The 21,012-nt window shown below is 43.3% G+C and overlaps 4 protein-coding genes and 1 non-coding gene across 5 annotated transcripts; 2 read left to right on the top strand and 3 right to left on the bottom strand.

The window, feature by feature from the left end:
• Positions 1–46: 46 nt before the first annotated feature.
• Positions 47–9,464, bottom strand: LOC135335072 (tudor domain-containing protein 7-like). The gene is made up of 22 exons (XM_064530476.1): positions 9,029–9,464; positions 8,746–8,880; positions 8,339–8,470; positions 8,082–8,173; positions 7,810–7,977; positions 7,473–7,580; positions 6,580–6,923; positions 5,914–6,165; positions 5,488–5,692; positions 5,221–5,284; positions 4,831–5,030; positions 4,522–4,625; positions 4,137–4,257; positions 3,779–3,913; positions 3,581–3,694; positions 3,280–3,378; positions 3,120–3,221; positions 2,465–2,583; positions 1,918–2,149; positions 846–1,022; positions 585–702; positions 47–374 (listed from the first exon to the last, which is right to left on the bottom strand). The coding sequence occupies exons 1-22, from the start codon at positions 9,462–9,464 to the stop codon at positions 181–183; spliced, it is 3,651 nt and encodes a 1,216-aa protein (XP_064386546.1). The 3' UTR covers positions 47–180.
• A 137-nt stretch (positions 9,465–9,601) lies between these two features.
• LOC135335085 (general transcription and DNA repair factor IIH helicase subunit XPB-like) lies at positions 9,602–15,374 on the top strand. Its single transcript, XM_064530497.1, has 33 exons — positions 9,602–9,689; positions 9,901–9,947; positions 9,999–10,035; positions 10,180–10,220; positions 10,290–10,364; positions 10,416–10,496; positions 10,549–10,583; positions 10,702–10,747; positions 10,799–10,873; positions 10,932–11,006; positions 11,189–11,311; positions 11,578–11,613; positions 11,671–11,757; positions 11,810–11,862; positions 11,918–11,989; positions 12,048–12,087; positions 12,214–12,355; positions 12,483–12,511; positions 12,565–12,637; positions 12,751–12,824; positions 12,875–12,923; positions 12,978–13,022; positions 13,217–13,374; positions 13,425–13,490; positions 13,553–13,594; positions 13,653–13,675; positions 13,734–13,805; positions 13,875–13,971; positions 14,126–14,243; positions 14,437–14,486; positions 14,558–14,626; positions 14,776–14,928; positions 15,173–15,374. The coding sequence occupies exons 1-33, from the start codon at positions 9,650–9,652 to the stop codon at positions 15,302–15,304; spliced, it is 2,355 nt and encodes a 784-aa protein (XP_064386567.1). The 5' UTR covers positions 9,602–9,649; the 3' UTR covers positions 15,305–15,374.
• Positions 13,062–13,133, bottom strand: Trnac-gca (transfer RNA cysteine (anticodon GCA)). Its single transcript has one exon. It is a non-coding gene; the product is annotated as a tRNA-Cys (tRNA).
• A 271-nt stretch (positions 15,375–15,645) lies between the features above and the next one.
• On the bottom strand, positions 15,646–17,263 carry LOC135335124 (crystallin J1B-like). Its single transcript, XM_064530556.1, has 4 exons — positions 17,101–17,263; positions 16,686–16,862; positions 15,992–16,549; positions 15,646–15,786 (listed from the first exon to the last, which is right to left on the bottom strand). Exons 1-3 carry the CDS (start codon positions 17,216–17,218, stop codon positions 15,993–15,995), a joined length of 852 nt encoding a protein of 283 aa, XP_064386626.1. The 5' UTR covers positions 17,219–17,263; the 3' UTR covers positions 15,646–15,786; position 15,992.
• Positions 17,264–17,370: 107 nt separating this feature from the next.
• Positions 17,371–20,966, top strand: LOC135335112 (calreticulin-like). The gene is made up of 10 exons (XM_064530532.1): positions 17,371–17,559; positions 17,763–17,864; positions 18,151–18,290; positions 18,522–18,680; positions 19,166–19,375; positions 19,627–19,741; positions 19,849–19,991; positions 20,167–20,286; positions 20,394–20,510; positions 20,736–20,966. Exons 1-10 carry the CDS (start codon positions 17,475–17,477, stop codon positions 20,805–20,807), a joined length of 1,263 nt encoding a protein of 420 aa, XP_064386602.1. The 5' UTR covers positions 17,371–17,474; the 3' UTR covers positions 20,808–20,966.
• Positions 20,967–21,012: the final 46 nt, after the last annotated feature.

Raw genomic sequence — 21,012 nt, 5'->3', positions numbered from 1 at the left:
AGTACTGCGGCTAATTAGCGGTTGATTATCGAGGCTAATTGCAAAATTTATGTCAGAATAATATCAAATTTGTATACCGATGCCAAATTCGATGAGAGTATTATAAATGATAAAAAAACACGTTGTATTGATGTCAACAGTAATGACAAACAAATGAGACAACCACAGTCAATGTTCACTTCACTTCAATGTTGTTGAAGCAAATCCTTTGTCAATCATCTTCTGACTAATTTGAACATCCCCCTCCGCAAAAAATAATATTGAGCTTCTTTCATCCGATATTTGCTTGTAGAACACGTAGTACTGCTTCTCAGCATGATCGTTGAAGAAGCGGCTTGCCTCAGGACTCCACTGTTCCTCGATCGGCTTAATACCTACACACAGTAGAGATGCATGTACATACAGTAGAGGAACACATTGATCACAAAAGCAATAGTGACAAGAAAGCTCACACTACTACAAAGAATGACCAATTTTCACAAAAACAAAAAAACCATCCATAACACCTCGAAATTGTGTAGCAAAGTTGAAACACTTCAGGCACTGCGATTTAATTTACCCACAAGTAATTACTGACAGCTCACCATAGAGTGTGCACTTGATGCCTTGAATAGGGTAGCTACTCAAATATGGGGGGAGGGCTCTCAGTGACGAGCACAGCACCTCCTCATGGCCTCCGAAGTCTACAAACTCCACCGTTGCCTACACAGGGGAGCATGTGTGTGTCATGTGACAGACCTACAAGTAACTGAATGTCCTTGAAATTGATTTAAATAATATGGCCTTTACATTAATTTGTTAAAAACAGTCGATGTCAACCAGAATACAAATTGACAGCCACTCACAATAGCAGAGTCAATGTCGACAATGACAGCTCTATACCACCGCCCGTCAATGGAGCAGGTGGCACAGCACAGCTGACCAGTCGTCAGGCTGGAGGGTGGGGCACTCGAACTAGCCAGGGCTTTGTTCAGTGATGTCATCATCGATTCTAGAGGCGCAAGATTTTCAGAGAGCTGGACCTGCAAAGAAGAGCAAAGCATTTAATACAAATAACAACAAGTCAATCAAACTCTGCAAATTTCCACCCCCAGAACTACACGTACATGTATGCTAAGATTTTGTAGTACAATATTTATGTACTGATAAAGAAACTCGCATACCGTATAGCGGGTAATTTTCGTGGGGTAATTAATTCGTTCAACTCGAGAAACGGTGGTTTTCGTGAGTAAAAATTCTGGTTGTCTGCCTGCATTCTTACGTTCCAGTAAGCCACGTCTACGTTAAAATTTCGTGGAGGCCAGCTTGCCCACGAAAATAACGGATATTTTACCCCACGAAAATTACCCGCTATACGGTAATAAATGAAGTCAGAGGAGGTACGACACGGTCACATGACCAGCCAAAAAGATTATGAATCTCATTAACTTGTGCATGAATATCATTCAAGACTGTGTACTTTGATAGTGGATTTGGTTTGGTATGTATCTTTCAAGAAATACACTTGATGTTTCTAAGATCAGGATAGTTGATTGCTGGGCTTATACTGATGTGAAATAGCTTTTCAACCAGTTTCAACCACCACTTAGATTTTGAGATATTATTGTTTTTAGTGTAATTCTGTTTTAGAGTATTTAATAAGTGTTCTGTGCCTGCATTCAGAATAGGATCACTGCCAACATCTGAGCCTTGGTTCTTACAACAAATCTGATCTCTACTTGTAAAACTCTAGCAACAAATTCACTGAGTTTTATGCTCTCAACTTGTTTCTTTATGGCGCTTACTTGCCACCAGTTGAATGTCGTCATTGGAATGCATTTTTAACGACTTCTTTGTCTTTCTTGCCTCAATCAAGACATACCAGCCACGTGAGCTTAACCGCGTGTCGTACCTCCTCTGAAATGAAGTGTAACTTACTACAAAGTTGCTGGGAGACTCAGTCCATGATAGCATCACCTGTGACAGCTCACTGAGGGTTAAACTGGCACATGGCATAGTGGGCAGCTCAGGTGGTGGGGACGTGACGGGTGTGGCTGGTGAGGGGGTGCTCTGTGGAGTGTGGGGGGAGAACAGCGTGCCATCTGATGTGCTGACTGGGCAACTGGTTACACACTCGAGTTCAGTCAACTGTGACTCTAACGGCTCTTCCCTGAGGCAAATTACAAGAATGTGAACGAGACAATGATGAAAAATATGTACAGAACGAGTCGGAGATACATACAGTTTGAAATAATAGTTCCATTTGTACAGTTCTGTTTAACAGACAAAGCAGCCATGTATATGTATTGAGCATGTACAGTTGGACGCCTCTTAACTGCCACCCATGAAGGAAGACCATATGCGATATAAAGGCCAGGCATCTCGGTTCTAAACAAACAGTTTATATACAATTTAAGCAACCCCTCAACAAAGGTCACCTCTATACAACCACGACCTAGCACTGGGACTACACCACTGCATGTACCGATCGAAGAACAAGTCGGGTTGTTCAGCGAGCCAGTGGTTGAGATTGAGCTCCTCCCCATCAGCACACAGTGTGAGGGTGACACTGGGGAGAGTCCCTCCAGACCCACTCTGCACCACCTATGAAAAGCAACACATGTAGGTCAGTCACAATACTTGTACCAGGCATTGTGGGTCACGTGACTGCGATTAGGTTTTGGGGGAGTACTGAGTGAGGGGCCCCTGTGGTTATCATTATGCCCGTATGTTGGGGGATCTCATTCTCGGCCCTAATTTATATATTTGACTGGTATAATGTTAAGGGTCAGTACATTATATTATCAGAGGCTCTAATGGTACGCTATTAAAGGGCGTATAAAAGAAGAGAGGGCATGCAACTCCTATATGAGCAGAGTTCAAACGTGGGCGGATGAATGTGCATGACTGTGTATGAAATGAAATTTCTATTTTTAGCACTTCATGCAAATGCACACATTCCTCCGCCCACGTTTGAACTCTGCTAGCTACGTGTACTGATAGTGGAGTTGCATGCCCTCTCTTCTTTTATACGCCCTTGTTAATATACAGTAGAGGCAAAAAGATAGTAAGATAGCTATAATTTATGAGCATGCATAATTACAAAAAAGGTGTGCAACTTAAAAGGCTGGTACACTCACAGACACATTGAGGTTCTCTTCCTTATCCCAGACGTGATTGATGGCCGCCTCTGTCCACTTGCCCCCCTCTGGGGGTAACCCGGCGAGGGTGCATTTCACAGCCTGGGGGGGCGAGGGGGGGTCAGTATAGCATACATGTATGTAGTTATAGAGAGCCCACCTGAAAGGGCAGTGAGAACAGCTCATCCTTGACAGGTGCCCTCAGGTCATTAGTCAGTAAGTCATCCTCATTGCCATAGTCCACATAGTGTACAGTCACCTGACACAAATAGCGGTAACTTTTACAAACAAAATATATGTACCACGTGCGCTTCTGAGCTCTCAAAAGTTACCCCATGCAAACTACAGCATGCATGCGCAGATACTGGCAGGACAAGCACATTTCAAGACTACAAAACTTTGCTACAACTACTTAAAGACAGAGTTTGATATTATGTGCATGAAGCTGTTGCAGTCCTGACCTCCTTCAAGCTGATGACCTTTGTGACCTCCACCCGATACCACTTGTCATCATACTGAGCACAATACAGCGACCCCTTTTTGACCTCCGTGACCTTGTCGTTCGGCCCTGCCTCCTGGAGGTAAAAAAGAACGAGAGAGAGTGAGTGAAGTTAGTATAATGGATTGTAATTATACATATACGTGCACTTGATGTGTACCTTGTCCAGGTAGACATTGTTGATGATGGCCATGAGCTGCTGTAGTTGGTTGAGCCCTGGGCCCTGCACCTGGAGTGCTATCACACCCTCCAGGTCTATATCTGTTAGCTCCACAGGCACCATCGGCTCCCCGAGCTGTGTGTGTGGGTGTGGGTGTGTGTGTGCGGTGTGTGTGTGTGTGTGTGTGTGTGTGTGTGGTGTGGGCGTGTGTGTGCAGTGTGGGTGTGTGACATGTAACAGTGCTGCACTGTATTATCAGGCTACTCTATTGCACCAAGTATTCAAATACATGCCTTTGTTCTATTACACTAACAAAAGTATGAAAAACAATAATTACAATAACACAATGTCCACACACCTCTGGTAGGTGTGGCTCTAATGTTGAGATAGGGTGGGTGGCTCTGAGGAGGATGCTGTTGATGGTCTCGTGCACGGCAGGGTCAGAGTCCATCAGCTCCACCGACACCCTGGAGCCAGACCTGCAGCGAGTGGCAGGGTCAACACTGTCAATATAGTGGCAGTGTACAGTATTTGTACAGTATTTACTGTACAAGGTACGAAACAAATTTTCTTTAATCATCAATTAGCAGGCCCCCTTCTATAAATACAGCCCCGCAATGACATGCAATACTGACCACGACCACTATAGAGCCAGACCCATCCACAATGACATGCAATATGATACAACACTAATACAGATAGCAGGTACAATGATGCAATGCTAGCTGTGTGTGCCTGCCCACCTGTCCATGACCTGTGCTGTGTAGCTGGCCCCACTGATCAGCTCATTGAATTGTGAGTTGATCTCATCATTATCAATGAGATCGTGGAGACAGCACTGAACAGCCTGAGGGGAGGGGAGGAGTTACACAGCAACAAAAACACAAGCACTGAAAAAAAATCGATATACAATATACATGTACATAATAAAACACGCCTGTTGCATTTTATATATGCACAGTACAATACACACAGTGGAGGGTCACATGCATAGTAACCACGAATAAAGTAAAATCAACCTCTCAACTCGATTTCGATCGTCAAACCCTCACCTGAAATGGGAGTTGGTAAAAGGGAGGTGGTAGTTCCCTGAGGGCGTGCACATCCACCAGGTCACCGTTGCCATAATCCGGGAAGAGCACCTGGGCCTTGTTATCACTCAGCGAGCCCACCACTGCCCGACACCATAACTTGTCACCGCCACCGTCGTCCCACAGGAAGCCGTACATATCGTCCACCGCCACTGGATGCTCTGGAGAAGAAAGAAAATGTGTTCATCACTCAATACCAATTATTTAGACACTCCTATAGTGAGAAAAGGCACAAGGAAACTGGTGATATCTGAAAGCTCTAGCAGTGATGAGAGGAGTGAGGAGGACGTAAAGGGGAAGAAGAATATCAAGTTGACAACACTAACAACGCTGCCCCCCCATCATCCTTACTTAGTTTTTGGGCGTGCTTTCCCAAATAGGCGTTCATTTTCTGCATCATCTCCGCAAACTTGTCCTGTGTGTGAGTAAGACAAACAGCGACTGAAATTCCTGTCACTGTGACTAAGAAAATGTGGCATTTACACTTAAAATTTCTACAGGTTTAGCAGTCATTGGGCAGACCAGCAGTGGCTGTAATAAAGAGGTGGTCTGCTAACACAAGTCCAAACACATGCTATGGATACTGTAGTATAGAGGGGGACCTAACACACAACTTACTGAGTAGTCACTCCCGATCATCTGGACATAGAAACTAGTGACACTATTGACAAATGTTATCGTAACGTCAAAAATCTCTGTGTCAATGTCGAACTCCACACTGCTTGGCAGGACAAGGGTCAAAGGTGAGGCGGGTGGAGTGGGCTCAGTGGGTGTGGAGGCATCAGTCTTGAGGTACACCATCGGGTGTTCTGGGTTACTGCTTCTGTATGAAGAGAAACATGAGATGATTGGGCCCGTGTGCAAATGACAAAGTAAATGTATGACACTCTGAATTATATACAGTACCAGTACATACATGTATACAAGAACGGATATTCTCTGACTCATGACCATCCCTAAAATAGCTACTTTAATTACGATGCACGCTTGGAGAGCCAATCCATACACACTGGTCTGTCAGATACCAATGTTATCTGGACCTACCCATCATAATCGATAAAGTCCAAGCTCTTGATAATCTCTGCCAAATTCATTGGAGCCTCACTCTTGTACTTGTCTTCAAACACCATGCGAAGGTGTCTCACGTATAATCCATTAGGTTTCTCCTTGAGTAGTTTAAAAATCTTCTGTTTGAGAGAACCGCTCACAAAACCAGCCGGTGATGTGTCGGGGCGTGCTGAGTCAGCAGGCCTCTGACTAGACTGCTTGAGGGAATAGACTAGCCCCTCGGCATCTCTGTGCAACAAATACACGTACATTTAAGATATCGTTTCTAAGAGGCTGTACAAACACTTACAGTGTACATAGGTACAAATTTGATTTTGTACTACAACTATGATACCGCATTACTGGAATGTTTTGCAAGCATCAAACATTTGCGAACTTTGTGATCGTTGATCAATTTGCAACAATAAAATCCTAAATTATTACTAGTAAATACACACGATCCTTGCCAGAACGCAATAGTTAGATCGCAAAGGGTCAAATTTTCTGCTGATTTGGCTCATTCGCAAAAGGTTTTCACCCGCAAAATATTCTAGTAATACGGTACATGTAGCTAAACAGTTATTACACATATCTATAATTGTTCCAGCTAGAATGCAGTTCGTTCATATTGAAACAGAAGTACAGGCTAACAGTATGCCTTACCTTCTACACACGACTTCAGGCAGACTTTGTGCTATTTCCAAAAATCTGTTTGGAGGATCCTTCCCAGTCTTTTCAGTGAACAAGGTCTCCAGTTGTGTTTCTCGCACTTCGCTATGTGGCTCTAGTGTCATGAGGATTGCCTGCTTGAGTGAACTACTCACAAGACCAACAGGAGGGATGCTAGGACAAGAGGTCCATTGACTGCTAGTTGGGGAGGACACACTGGCCGTGGTCCTCACTTGTCTACTGAGCTGGACTGACGAGGGCACATTGTCACTACGCAATGGTGGGAAAGATAAAGCGCCTCCTTTTGATAATGCAGACACCACTTCATAGTAAACCACCTGTGACAGAATGGAAACACACTTTATAGCTATCATGATGATTGTTATGTACATGTACATATCATGTAAATACAATTACATGTACATGCCTACAGGAGCATAACCATATAAGGAAATGTACATGTGCACAGTTACCGTATATGCTCGATCAGAGGCCGCTCTTGTATAAAGGCTGCACTCAAATAGTAGCCTCCCTTGCTAGCAAAATGAAACATTTAGTAGCCGCTCTCAAATAGTAGCCTCAGTGAACTTCGATTCTAGCATTTCTGCACGTGGCAGCCAACAAAAATTATTACTAGCAGCTAGCTACATGTACGTAGCTACGAGTAGCAGCTTGTTAGTGCTTCACAAAGACTTTCTCATGGCAGAGTAGTTTATGCAGGTGAAAACAACTTTTGATGACAAACTAAATTATCTGGAGCTAATAAACGCCGCTCTTGAACAGTGGCCTCTCTTGAGTTGTAGCCTCCTCTTCCAGCAAAATGAAACATTTAGTAGTCGCGGCTCCTGATCAAGCATATACGGTATGTGTGGTAACAGTGTTCTTACCATCATGGCTGGTTCTTCCCTCCCATTCTTGGCTGATATCTGCTTGAAAGGCTTCCCATAGACCAGCAACTTGGTGGCAGGTTTTATCGTAGCCAACTCTGGGTGTTCCTAATAAATGAATGATACAGTGAATATATTGAACACCTCTTAGAGGTTGATTTCACGTGTCAATTGCACAAACATTGGGACTGGTCTTATGCAATAGAAAGGTGGTTTTAGGTTGTTGTTTTTTTTGTTTTTTTTACAAATGCAAGATCAGTTTTTCGTGTATACAAAGCTAGAGAGGTGGTCCTTGCATGCAAGTGGTCTTAAAGGTTAAGTTAGTATCTTCACTTACTCGTTTATTCCAAATGTTTGCTCTGAAGTAGAGCATCACAGCAGGGAATACTCCTCTACCATCAGATGGGGTTTCAGACGATGACAGGTCAGAATATAGAAGATACTTGATTCCATCACCCACTTTATCAATCCGATAGGGAGTACATACATAGCCTTCGGTACGTAACTGTGTGTGTGTGTATGTGTGTGGGTGTGTGTGTGTATGTGTGTGTGTGTGTGTGTGTGTGGGGGGTGATGAGAATTGAGACTAGGTGCAATGCGTCTCCTCACGAGATCATAGGCTAGTGTCCTCTGGACGACCCTCATATCATTGACACTGAGATACTTAGCTCTGCTGTACTCATCCTTCCACATGGGACCTCCTGCAAAGGAAACACAATGATAATGATGTCATGCATATAATTACACGTACAGTACGTATAGTAACAAAACAATAACAAGCCGTATTTAACTACTTAGCTTCGCAATGCAACAAAAAGCAACTTTTTATTAATAATATTCTATCATTTAGACAAAGAAGTACTCACCAACTGGAGACCTGGGCTCAATGCTGATAGATCCAAGCCCCACCGTTGTCTCGTTCACTGCCGAGGTATAAGAGGGGGTGGAGCTTATCCTTCCTCTGTGGGTGGGCGGTGCGTATGCGTAGACGTGGTTGCCTGGGGAATATAATTATAATCATAGTTCATTCATTCATTTGTTTCAATTTTTGTGTAAACAATAAATGCACGTGACAAAAGCTCTATACCTCTATACCTCTATACAGCTGTACATGTACATGTATTAATGCTGACAGACTTTTCACAATGATAACTAAAAAAAGTGGCTTGCATATAATTGTCACTCAGAAAAACGATTGTATTTATTGCGAAGATGCTACAAAAATGTATTACATAATTATGATAACAGTCTTTTCAGACAAAGACCAGCTCACCAATTAAAGACCTGGAATCAGATCTAGGTACCGCTGCTGAGTTATATGAGGGGCCGGGGGTGGAGCCCAACCTCCCTCTATGTTGAGGGGGCGGTTGGGTGTACCCTCGTGAGAGGTATGGTTGGACAGGAGGGTCTGGGTGCACGGGGAACAAAAGTTGCTATACAGTTAGAAAATAGAAAGAGAATAATTAATGCAGACAATTAAACTAATTAAAATACTCAAAAATAGGATATTGCAAAGATGGCTATAAAGTAATTCTAAATACTTGATAGTCGCTCACTCAGTAAATATCTTGGTTGGTGGAAACTCCTCGTGTTGCTCCTTGTCCTCGACCGACCGTACGAACTAGACTTGTTGGAGAAGCCAGACATCTTCACTGAGCGGCTGGGAGCCATTGTCGACGGTGGCATGTACGATCTCTTCAATTTCGGCTTCTTTTGCGTTGCAACAAAACGAGCAATCTGTGACGTCTGAGCCGTAACCACGGGGAACAACGTAGGCTCACCAGTTGCCCCCATCCCTATTCTGAGCACGTCCGGAATGCCACGAATAAAATCATCCACATTTCTAAAGCCAAGGTTACGAAATGGCAACTCTTTTCCCATAACTTTCCTGTAGTCGACTAGGAACAACCTTGCAGGCACTCCTCTGGGTGCCGAGATCAGCAAGGCCCGTATGGCCTTTTTGGTTTTCTCCATTAGCTCTGCAGAATCCATTTTAGCAGGACCGCGCTAATTGTACACTCCACCAGCTTCAACAGACGTACCTCTCTTCAGCTCTAGCGCTCTAGACTCTCTCAACTCACTGCAAGAATATCATAAAGATGGCGATCATGTGAGTAATTCCTTTGCCATGTGGTCTTCGATCGCTGAGTCAGCACAAACAAAGCAAGTGAAACAACATGCCCAAGAAATCTAAGAGAAGTAGATCAAGGAACCCTGGTAGATATTACATAGTCCTGATCTCAACATACACACACACAGTTGAATAGTGATGTGCATTCAATTTTGGAAGGTTGACAATGGTGTACATATCCATACAGAAAATGTACACGCACACACATGCATATACACCTGAACACACTCAATCACATGTCTGTAGTTATATAAGATTATAAGTACACTGTCTTGGTACACACACGTTGTTATGCAGAAGACCCTCCACACGAGGACAGACCAGCCAAGAGGGGGAGAAATGAGGTAATTGTTAATGCTGAAGAAATTTTTATTCATAGCTACCCATTTCTATAGAACTCTGATGATGAGTCACCACTTCCACATCTGTCAGGTAAAATATTTAACGTAATTGTCTCTACTTATAACAGTGTCTCCCAATTACAAATTTGTAACGGTAAAATTAATTATACTTTGATACGGTGTCCTATGCAATTAATGCTAGACAATTTACTGCATACTCACCTTACTTGTGCAGGATCTCGCTTCTCCTCTGGTGGAGCTTTGTCTTCTCTAGAGGTACTGGAGTGTCCCTAGCCAGCTTGTTGTACACGCATGCACTGCATGTCTCCCTACTCACCATCTCAGGACCGATATGGAGCCAAGGACTACACTAAAGCCCTCTCACTCAAAACAGACCACTCAGCCCGGCCACTATGGGTGGTACGTTCACTAAAAAAATACTAATATGGACCTTTTTCATAATTATTCTAGGCTCCGGATGGTCACATTTTCCTGGAGGCTTTCTCTCCAGTGTACAAGCATGCTAAGGACTTCCTCATAGCCATTGCAGTGGTGAGTGTCTCTGTAACTGCTGTTTGGCATATTGTACAATACACTCTCTTAGCCTGTATGCAGACCACAGCACATCCATGAATTCAGGTGAGAATAAATCACACCTGTTGTGCTGCATTAATAGATTGACCCCCTGCATTGATTGATCCGGCCCTTCACTCACATATGTATTGTGCTGTATTGACTCATTTTACCCCCTGCATAGATTGACCCCCTATTCGCTGTATGCCGCCGTGTCAGTTGGCCTTCAGGTAAATCATACATTTCACTCGTCATTATTTTCAAGATAATCTCACCACCAGACAAAGGACATCATTGAATATTTGAAGCGCCTCAGCAAGACCTCGCTACCCATGGGCATAGAGCAGTTCATTAAGGTAACGTGTACGTGCTTTCTACAGTAGTTCATCTATATTGTTGTTTTCACCCATGCAGGATTGTACTCTGAGCTATGGCAAAGTGAAGTTGGTTCTTAAACAGAACAAATACATGGTCGAGAGCACCTATCCGGTGAGTAGGGTTATGTTTATGAGTAAAACTAAAGAATTGTTCGATTGTCCCAACAGTTCTCTGTGTGTTCTAACTGTGTTCTATAATACAAGACATTTTGGGTCATTTTCCAACCCTTACAAGTTATTTATAGCTCTATTATCTCCCCCCCCCCCCCCCCCCCACCACACGTACATTGCTAGGAAGTATTCCAGCAGTTCCTGAGAGATGCTGTGATTCAGGAGACTCGGAAAATGCCCGGGGATGACGAAGAAGAGGAGTCTGATAACCCTCTGGCGACTGGAACCAGCGTACCGCCACTCACTGTGAGTAGCCATTGACATACATACAGTGATGTGTGTCTATTGTTGCTAACTTGGCATTAATAGTAGTCTGTCAGTGTGTGTGTGTGTGTACCACCACTCACTGTGAATAGCCATTGACTGTGTACATTAATTGATTGGTATCTTCTGTAGCTAACCTGGCAGCCATGTGTTATTCATAGTAGTCTGTTAGTGACATGTGTATGTGTTTGTTTGTGTGTTCTGTGGATGCTAAATCGCTGCATTTATAGTTTTCTTTCTTAACATAGTTTGGTGCCAAGAAGGATGGGGAGGAATCATCGCAGGTACATACATAATTATTGTGTGGTCTACTCAACACTTACTGTAACGTCTGACTGTAGGATGCACCTGAAGATACGTCCGCTGTGCCTTCAGATATCTATGACTACCTGGACAAGATCGACAAAGATGAAGAGACTGAAGATCAGGTGAGTGAGTGAGTGACCACTTCAACCAGCTACACTGTTCATGATTGTGCAGATCGTGATGTCTTTCGAGATACAACAAGACAAGCTGGAAACACTTCAAAGAAGGTACTGTCGTATAAACTGTTTCTGAAATGCTGATTATTTTGGTTGCATGGTGCAGGTGTATTGAACTGGAGTACCCACTGCTGGCTGAGTATGACTTCAGGAATGATACTCACAACCCTGACATCAAGTGAGGGAGGATAATGGCCCTAGCTGTGTGTTGATTAATGCTCTAACATTCTCTCTAGGATTGATCTGAAGCCAACCACCATACTCCGACCGTATCAGGTAATCTAACTCAAAGTTTTTGTTGTGTTTTGTGAGAGAAAAGCTTAGTAGGTTTACTGTTGTAAGTTACATCATTTTCTATTTCTGGCTGGTATGTGTTCCTCACGAGCCCTCCCCTCTCCACAGGAGAAGAGCCTTCGTAAGATGTTTGGTAATGGTCGTGCTCGCTCTGGTGTCATTGTGCTTCCCTGTGGGGCCGGTAAGACGTTGGTGGGAGTGACAGCTGCCTGCACCGTCAGGAAGAGGTGTCTGGTGCTCTGCACATCCGGTGAGGCAAAAGTGTGACAGTCATATGCTCTTAGAAAAATTAGGACTGGTAGATAAAAGGTGATTAAAGGCTTCCAAATTAAAATGTGACTGCTGACTGCATAATTCAAGTGCACTGTTATTTGCAGCTGTGGCTGTGGAGCAGTGGAGATCACAGGTAATCTCTCGATGTGTGCAATAGTTGGGTATAATGATCTCATTCCCCAACAGTTCAAGCTCTGGTCCACTGTGGATGACCGGCTGATCTGTAGGTTCACTTCAGACGCCAAGGACAAACCAAACCGTGAGCCATTCTATATACTCAATGCTAGCTAGAGAAGTATCTTAAGAGGATCGTACATTTGTGCTGGTGCATCAGGTAGTTTATTACAAGTAACCCTTTTGATTTTCCTCCAGAGCACACTGCTATAGCTATCAGCACATACAACATGGTGTCCTACACACAGAAGAGAGCCTGGGACTCGCAAATGGTATGTTATTTATGATCCCTTTAACTGTACTATTACCCTGGTTTTATTAGATGATGAATTTCCTACAAGAGAGAGAATGGGGAATAATGATCCTTGATGGTGGGTCTTATTTACTGCAAAATAATGGAGTATAGATCCTTTCTTCACATGCAGAGGTACAGACATGTCCAGCGGACAAGTTCAGAAGAACTCTATCAGGTAAAAAAATTGGTGTAGAATACACCAAAAAAAAATTGGAGGGAGCACCCGGATTTGAACCAGGGACCTCTCGATCTGCAGTCGAATGCTCTACCACTGAGCTATACTCCCATTCCTTGTACAAACAACGTTTATTTCCGGTTATAAAGCCGTTATGGCTATTCGTAAGACTAATATTCTTTTCTTTCCTATAGCTGTACAAGCTCACACAAAGCTTGGCCTAACAGCTACCCTAGTGAGAGAAGATGACAAGATTGAAGACCTCAACTTTCTGATAGGACCCAAGCTCTATGAGGCCAACTGGATGGAGCTACAGAATGCTGGCTACATTGCCAAAGTACAGTGTGCAGAGGTATAGTACTGTATTGCACATGGGAGTCATGTGATAGTGTGCCTGTGCAGGTGTGGTGTCCCATGACCCCCGAATTCTACAGCGAGTATCTGGGGATGCGAACTAGAAAGAGAAAGGTGAACACTAGCACACTCTCCACATGACATCACATGATGCACCCTCCTCTAACTTTGTTTAGTTGCTCTACGTTATGAATCCTAACAAGTTCAGATACTGTCAGGTAAGTATTGAAACCACCCTCTATATTATCCAAGCTACTGTTTTCCTATGTATTGCAGTTTCTGATGAAGTATCACGAAAGGTAAATTGATCTGTACTTACGTGTCAAGTGTTTTATCCACTCTTGTTATTTCCTGTAGGAGAAATGACAATATCATTATCTTCTCTGACGTAGTGTTTGCCCTCAGGGAGTATGCCAGACATCTCAAGAGGTATTGTACATGCAACCATAGCCTCATCGCTAAGTTCCTCAATAAATAAATAACTCCATATAATTATAGGCCATTTATTGATGGGCAGACTTCCCAACACGAGAGAATGAAAGTACTGGACAACTTCAAACACAATGCAGCCGTGTCCACAATTGTAATCTCAAAGGTTGGTACATGTCCATGCATGAATTCTTGGCGAATCACTGGTATCTGTTACAGTAGCTATAGCTACATGTATCTAGCCTAAAGTATCTGTACAGTAGTACATGTGTTTTCCCTGTCAAGACAGAGCTTTAACTGTTTCCCTTTGTCACTCTAAGGTTGGCGACAACTCATTTGATCTACCTGATGCCAACGTGCTCATTCAAATATCCGCCCACGGTGGCTCACGGAGACAAGAGGCACAGAGGCTGGGAAGAATACTCAGAGCAAAAAAGGGTATTTATATTACGAGCTACACACAATACATCTTTGCTAAAGTTGTAGCCATGCAGCTAAGAAAATTGGTCCCAGAATGTTGTTAAATTTTACCCTCTCCAAATGTTTCATCTAAACATGACTCGTGTGATATATTATACAAGATCCAAGATCCATCTTTTATGTTGGTTAATTTTTTGTTAATTTCTCGTAGACTCGGTTGCAGAGGAGTACAATGCTTTCTTCTATTCCCTAGTGTCACAGGTATAGGCCTGCGTGTACACAGACAGCTTTTGGCACCGCATGTAGGAGGTTACTGGTATCGTTCACTATAGGATACTGAAGAGATGTACTTCTCTACCAAGAGACAACGGTTCCTTGTTGAGCAGGGATACAGCTTCAAGGTACATGTAGCCCTGAATACACACATGTGTACGCACAGTGGTGTCCGTTAATTAGATTCCTTGCATTTACCGTACAGGCACGTAGAATAAAATTGTCTCCCCCTCCGATTCTGTATGTCTATACAATTATTGTATCCCATGACCATCAGGTGGTGACCAAGATAGCTGGTATGGAGGAGGAGGCGGATTTGTCCTTCTCGTCTCGTAAAGAGCAGCTGGAAATGTTGGAGAAAGTGCTCAAAGCCTCGGATACGGACGCTGACGAAGAGACTGACTTCGGGGGCGGTATGGACTCTCAACATGTGAGAGTGTTATATTATAATATTCATTTTATGCGGAGGATTTTAATATACTCAGACCTATAGTTCTGTAGAGTGTACTATAAAACGCCTACCATCCCTTCGTATCTATACCTCCCCCTCCCACACACACACACACACACACACACACACACACACACACACATACACACACACACACACACACACACACACACACACACACACACACTCACACACACACTCACACACATATGTACACATGCAGGCGAGTGGCAGTGGTGTCAGTCGGAAGTCAGGGTCGATGGCGTCCATGTCTGGAGGAAACGACATGATGTATCTGGAGGTCAAGAAGGGCAAGTCAAAGGAGCAGCACCCTCTCTTCAAAATGAGGAAATAAAGACTCTGAACTGTACTCTGAACTGTACACACACGTATCAGTTTAATCATGTGCACTCTATTGTTATTATCACCAATCATGTATAACATTTTGTAATAATTGATTTTCTTCACATGAAAAGTGAATACAACACAGACATAAAATAAAACCTCAGCATGTGACCTTCCAGGAATATGGAATTTAGACACAAGCGTCATGAAATATGCACTGATTGCAAACAAAAAATATTGCAGTTTTTTGAATTTGAATTTAAAGCTGAACGAGTTCAATAGCTAGCTTGAGAACATGGGGTGCTGAGAATGTCTTCCTAATCCATTCTGTTGGAATGGACTCCAGTCCAAACTTTGCCCCGAGGCAAGCCCCAATGAAGCTGACCCTGGAGCAGTTACACCCCCCTGCCAGTACCACCTGTCTCACTGGTCCCTCGTAGTCCCCTGCATCCAACAGAGCCCTCACAGCCGCCTGTAAGGACCCTGGCAAACCTGTACATGTGCATAGATGTGTGGGGGGGGGGCACACATTACACTAGTACAACTTCTACACGCACACACACACAGTAGACATACATAATTATGACTTGTAAGCTTATGCATGTACCTATAGTACATCTCAATAAAAATGCATCATTAAAATATGCATTAATTTCCCCAATACATTCTAGTCATAACAATAACCTCACAGACACACCTCATGCTTTCCCCAGCTTTGCAGTGGCCTCATCAACTGTCATCTCTTTAGTAGCCAGAGCGTCGGCCAGGAAACCAGACACTGCAAGATCCAAATCATTCGGGAAAGTACGTTTTGCCGATTTCAAATCACCAATCACTTTCTCGACTTGAGGGGAGCCATCAGCTTCAGTCCCATCTTGAAGTATATACTGCTCCATGACTCGACAAGCTGCCAGGACTATGGTTAGAATGATATCAGAGCTTTGTATCATACTGCAAGCATCGTAAGCTGTGCTCAACATCTCAGGATTGCCTGTGTAGAGGGCAACCAATGGTACACAACGAGCGATACTGTCTGGGTCATCGTTTGTATCTTCTTCAGTTTCGTCCTCGAGTTTTTTCTTTTCGGAATAGAGTTTGGTGAAACGACTGAGCATAAATGTTACCCATTTTGATTGGATAGGGTATCTCTTGTCTTGTTTACCCTTTGCGTAATCTGCAGTCACTGGATTGTCATAGGGAGAGCCAGGACCAAATGCTTTGAAGACCTTCTCACCAAAATCATCGGCGTTGAAACCTTTGAAAACAGACAAAACAGTGGTTAATTTGAATGCCTACATGTGAGTTTTAATGAGTGCATCTATAGCGCAAGTGATAAATCGTTACCAGGGCCCGGGGGTATGATGGTACCGAATGGTTGTATTAGTGCTCACCTTTTGACACCACGAGTGATTCCAGCATATTGATGAGCTGGTCACCATAGGGACTCTGGCTGCCAGTTGGTATACAGTAGAAGGGATTGGCTGACTTGGGCAAGAACTCAGGACAGTCAATACCAGCCACTGCACTCTTCAGGGCATCAGGATTGTACACCCAGTGGAGCGGTTGTGCTATGGATCAAAACATTCCATTACAATTCGGCTTGTTTTAACATGTAGGCCTATTGTAATATAATACGTGGGGAATTAACAAGCCGAAACTCAATCAACTAAATTAGGTCTACTCTTGTATCTTCATACGTCTATCCTCTATAGTACAGCATGAGGAGAGAGGGATATTTAATACACTATGTATGCTTAGTACATTAATAACAGTAAACATTGCAGCTAGGTTTAGGTCTAGGTGTACCTGCTGCATCAGCCACCACTGAGCCTAGGATAGATGCCACCTTTCTCTGCTTGTCAGGAGGGAGCCCATGAGCTTGCTTTAGGAGCTCCTCTAATCCAACTGCTTCCTCAGAGGCCATGGATCTCTGGTACGGTGGTATGGAGGTTTGTTATTTATTGCTGGGGAGGAAGGAGGAAGCAGCCACTCCCACTATTTGGTGGGAGTGGTGGAGAAGGTGTGTCTTTACAATCTAGCCCAATGAAAAGTCTCCACATCCAAATGCCACGTGTAGCTCAGTGCGCATGCTCAGTTTGTAGAGAGAGGATAGCTTACATTCTTCGGCTACAAAAAGCATCTTTGCAGTCCTTGAAAGTGAAGAAGAGACTTGATACATCATGAGGGTAGCACTAGTATCATTGTTGCTGCTGGGGATCGCGTTTGCAGACCCTTCAGTCTATTTTCAGGAGAGATTTGAGACAAGTAAGTACAAAAGGTCACACTACTAGCAATAATTACGTTAATTTTACACCATTATAATTATATACCACAGTGTATGATGGGCATGTTTGAGCTGGTATTGTGTTTACGTCAATAATATGAAACTATGGGAGCTGTACTAGTAGCTGTACTCAGTGTGTGTGTGTATACTCACAATTATTGATACCCGCCCCCCCTCTCCACAGAGGAGTGGCGGGAGAGATGGATAGACTCCAAGCATAAGTCTGACTACGGGACGTTTGACTGGACAGCTGGCAAGTTCTATGGAGATGCTGAGAAGGATAAAGGTACACACACACACACACACACCGCCCACTTTGTTGACTAATGGTCACTCTTTGTTTGTTGTGTTCATTGCATACACATTTTCACATTGTGGTCCTGTTGGTTTCAATACCACCATCGTAAGCCTTGGTACAGCTCATACTAAATAATTTCCACCCATTTTTGCACATTTCAAAGTGGGCCACTTTCTTTGGAATGTGCTAACGAAGACCTAGTAAATATTTCACGAGTCAGTTTCTTCTAACTATCTGTTCCGAGATTTCATCATCAATATTAATTTTCACACAGGTGTGCAGACAAGTGAGAATGCTAAGTTCTACGCCATGTCTGCCGGGTTTGACAAGTTCACTAATGAAGGGAAGACGGTCGTCATTCAGTTCACCGTCAAACACGAGCAGAAGATCGACTGCGGAGGTGGCTATGTAAAGGTGGGAGTGGCTTCTTTATGAGCATCTGTACTGTACTTGTATGTATGTGTGTACACAATTGTTCAATTATCTGTACAGATAATCTTGCTGTGTAGTACATGGTGTAGATGTGTAGATAAAGCATGATTTTGATTCAGATTCAAGTGCATGCCATCCATTGTACTTTATGTCTTGGGTTTTTGCTTTAATTAACTCTACTCTCTTTACCTTTGTTGCCTCCTTCCCGTGCAGATATTCCCGAGTACGATGGACCAGAAGGACATGCACGGAGAGTCCAACTACAACATTATGTTCGGGCCTGACATCTGTGGACCAGGCACCAAGAAGGTACACGTCATCTTCAACTACAAGGGCAAGAACCTCCTCATCAAGAACGACATTAGATGCAAGGTGGGTGTTGGCAATCATGTGATCTGTTCATTATTACAGTGAACATTTTGCGTGTGACATAACACATGATTATCATTCCCTTGTAAATATAGCTTGTTTTAACTGTACAGTACACAGTTTTCTACTTGTAGCTTTTACTATTGTTAAAAGCAAGTATTGTGTTCCCATTGTGTGCCAGTACAATACATAACATTGTCCATAACATTCACTACAGTTGTGTATTATATTCAGTAAGCTTCTCCATGAAATATTGTCTACCATCCAGTCACACACACACACACACACACACACACACACACACACACACACACACACACACACACACACACACACACACACACACACACACACACACACACACACACACACACACACACACACACACACACACACACACACACACACACACACACACACACACACACACACACACACACACACACACACACACAGACTAACGTATACACGCACACCACACCACACAGGACGATGAGTTCACCCATCTGTACACGCTCATTGTACGCTCTGACAACTCGTACATGGTAAAGATTGACAACAAGAAAGAGAAGGAGGGTACGCTCGAGGAGGACTGGGACTTCCTGCCCACCAAGACCATCCCAGACCCTGAGGCTAAGAAACCTGAAGATTGGGACGATAGAGCCAAGATTGACGATCCTGAGGATTCTAAGCCTGAAGTAAGTGTGTATAATTATTATTATCCTGAATCTATTCATTAGACCCAAATCTATTTTAAAGGTTAGTATCTGAGCCTGTGTTAAATGTGGTATAGAATTAGTGATGTGGTATATATGCCATAGAACTTATTACACAGAAGCCTAAAGCAGCGAAAATCCCCAACTACTAATTAGTGTGCTGTGTCTGTTTTATAGAATTGACTCATACGCATGTATCCTGTGTGGCTTTGACACTCCGCCCTCTTGTGTAGGACTGGGTGGAGACTGAGTACGTGTCTGACCCTGATGCTGAGAAGCCAGAGGACTGGGACGATGATATGGACGGAGAGTGGGAGCCCCCTATGATCCCTAACCCAGAGTACAAAGGTCAGCTGTAATTTTATGCATAAAGTACAGTAGGCAAAATTACATATAGGTCTACCGTGATGTTTTTTTTTTGTGTAATAGTTGTATTGACCTTCCTCCCCTTACAGGAGAGTGGTCACCCAAGCTCATCGACAACCCTGACTTCCAGGGCATGTGGGTGCACCCAGAGGTTCCCAACCCAGAGTATGAGGCCGATGACAACCTCTACCTGTACGAGGACTTTGGCAGCATCGGGATTGACATCTGGCAGGTACAAATATTTGTTGCCCCGTATTGTCTGTTTTCTAAAAAGAAAAAGTGGGGTGCTTTTTCAGAATCAGGCCTGTTTTCGTAGAGTTCACTTTAAGGGGCCATAACTTGTGGGGAACGTATTATTGCCTCTGTGTCTTGTATGTCATCACATACGTACCGCTGTGTCTGTGCAGGTGAAGTCTGGCACTATCTTTGACAACTTCCTCATCACTGATGACGAGACGTACGCAGAGGAGGTGGGCAACGAGACCTGGGGGGAGACCAAGGACCCTGAGAAGAAAATGAAGGAAGCGGTGAGTGCATTTAATTGAAATATGGCTAAGTACAGTAGCAAGTAAGATGTATATGAGGCTTGTAATACATTGCTCACTTTATTTTATTGTGCTCTCTTTCTCTACAGCAAGATGAAGAAGAGCGTAAGGCTGCAGAAGAGGCGGCCAAAGCAATGGAGGAGGAGACTGAAGCAGAGACCGATGACAATGATGATGATGATGATGAAGACAATAATGACGAAGATGTAAGTGTTTATTATAAGTTTATCACATGGCGCAAGTACGTTTAACAAACTGTGATAATTAATTTGTGTGTAAGTCCTTAAAATGCTAGCTTTAAGAACGTCCTACAATTATTTAATACTCCTGATAGTGCCCCGTTTACTCAGCGTAGTTGAAAAGTATACATTTATGTACCAAGAAAACTTTCACTGACCCACCCTCCCTCCACTCTTCACACACACTCACAGTTATTAAGTGATGGCGATGACGACACCCAAGAGGAGGAGGATGACGAGAGTGTGGGTAAAGACGAGTTGTGATCACACAGACGACGTCATGTGACATTCATATGACTCAATTTAGGAACAATTTTGTTACACATTTCTGGAGTATTATTATTATAGATTATATACACCAATTAAGACTTGTTTAGGTGTTTACATTTGTTGAGTGATATAAATTTATTATTGTGAAGGAAATACGTTGTTTGTATGTGGGTGATGTTTACCGGTTTTTACCAAACAA

Source organism: Halichondria panicea, chromosome 4, assembly GCF_963675165.1.
Source record: "Halichondria panicea chromosome 4, odHalPani1.1, whole genome shotgun sequence".
In the NCBI taxonomy this organism is placed as follows: Eukaryota; Metazoa; Porifera; class Demospongiae; order Suberitida; family Halichondriidae; genus Halichondria; species Halichondria panicea.
Note: the sequence above shows the minus strand (reverse complement) of the source record. Positions and strands in the feature narration are given on the sequence as shown.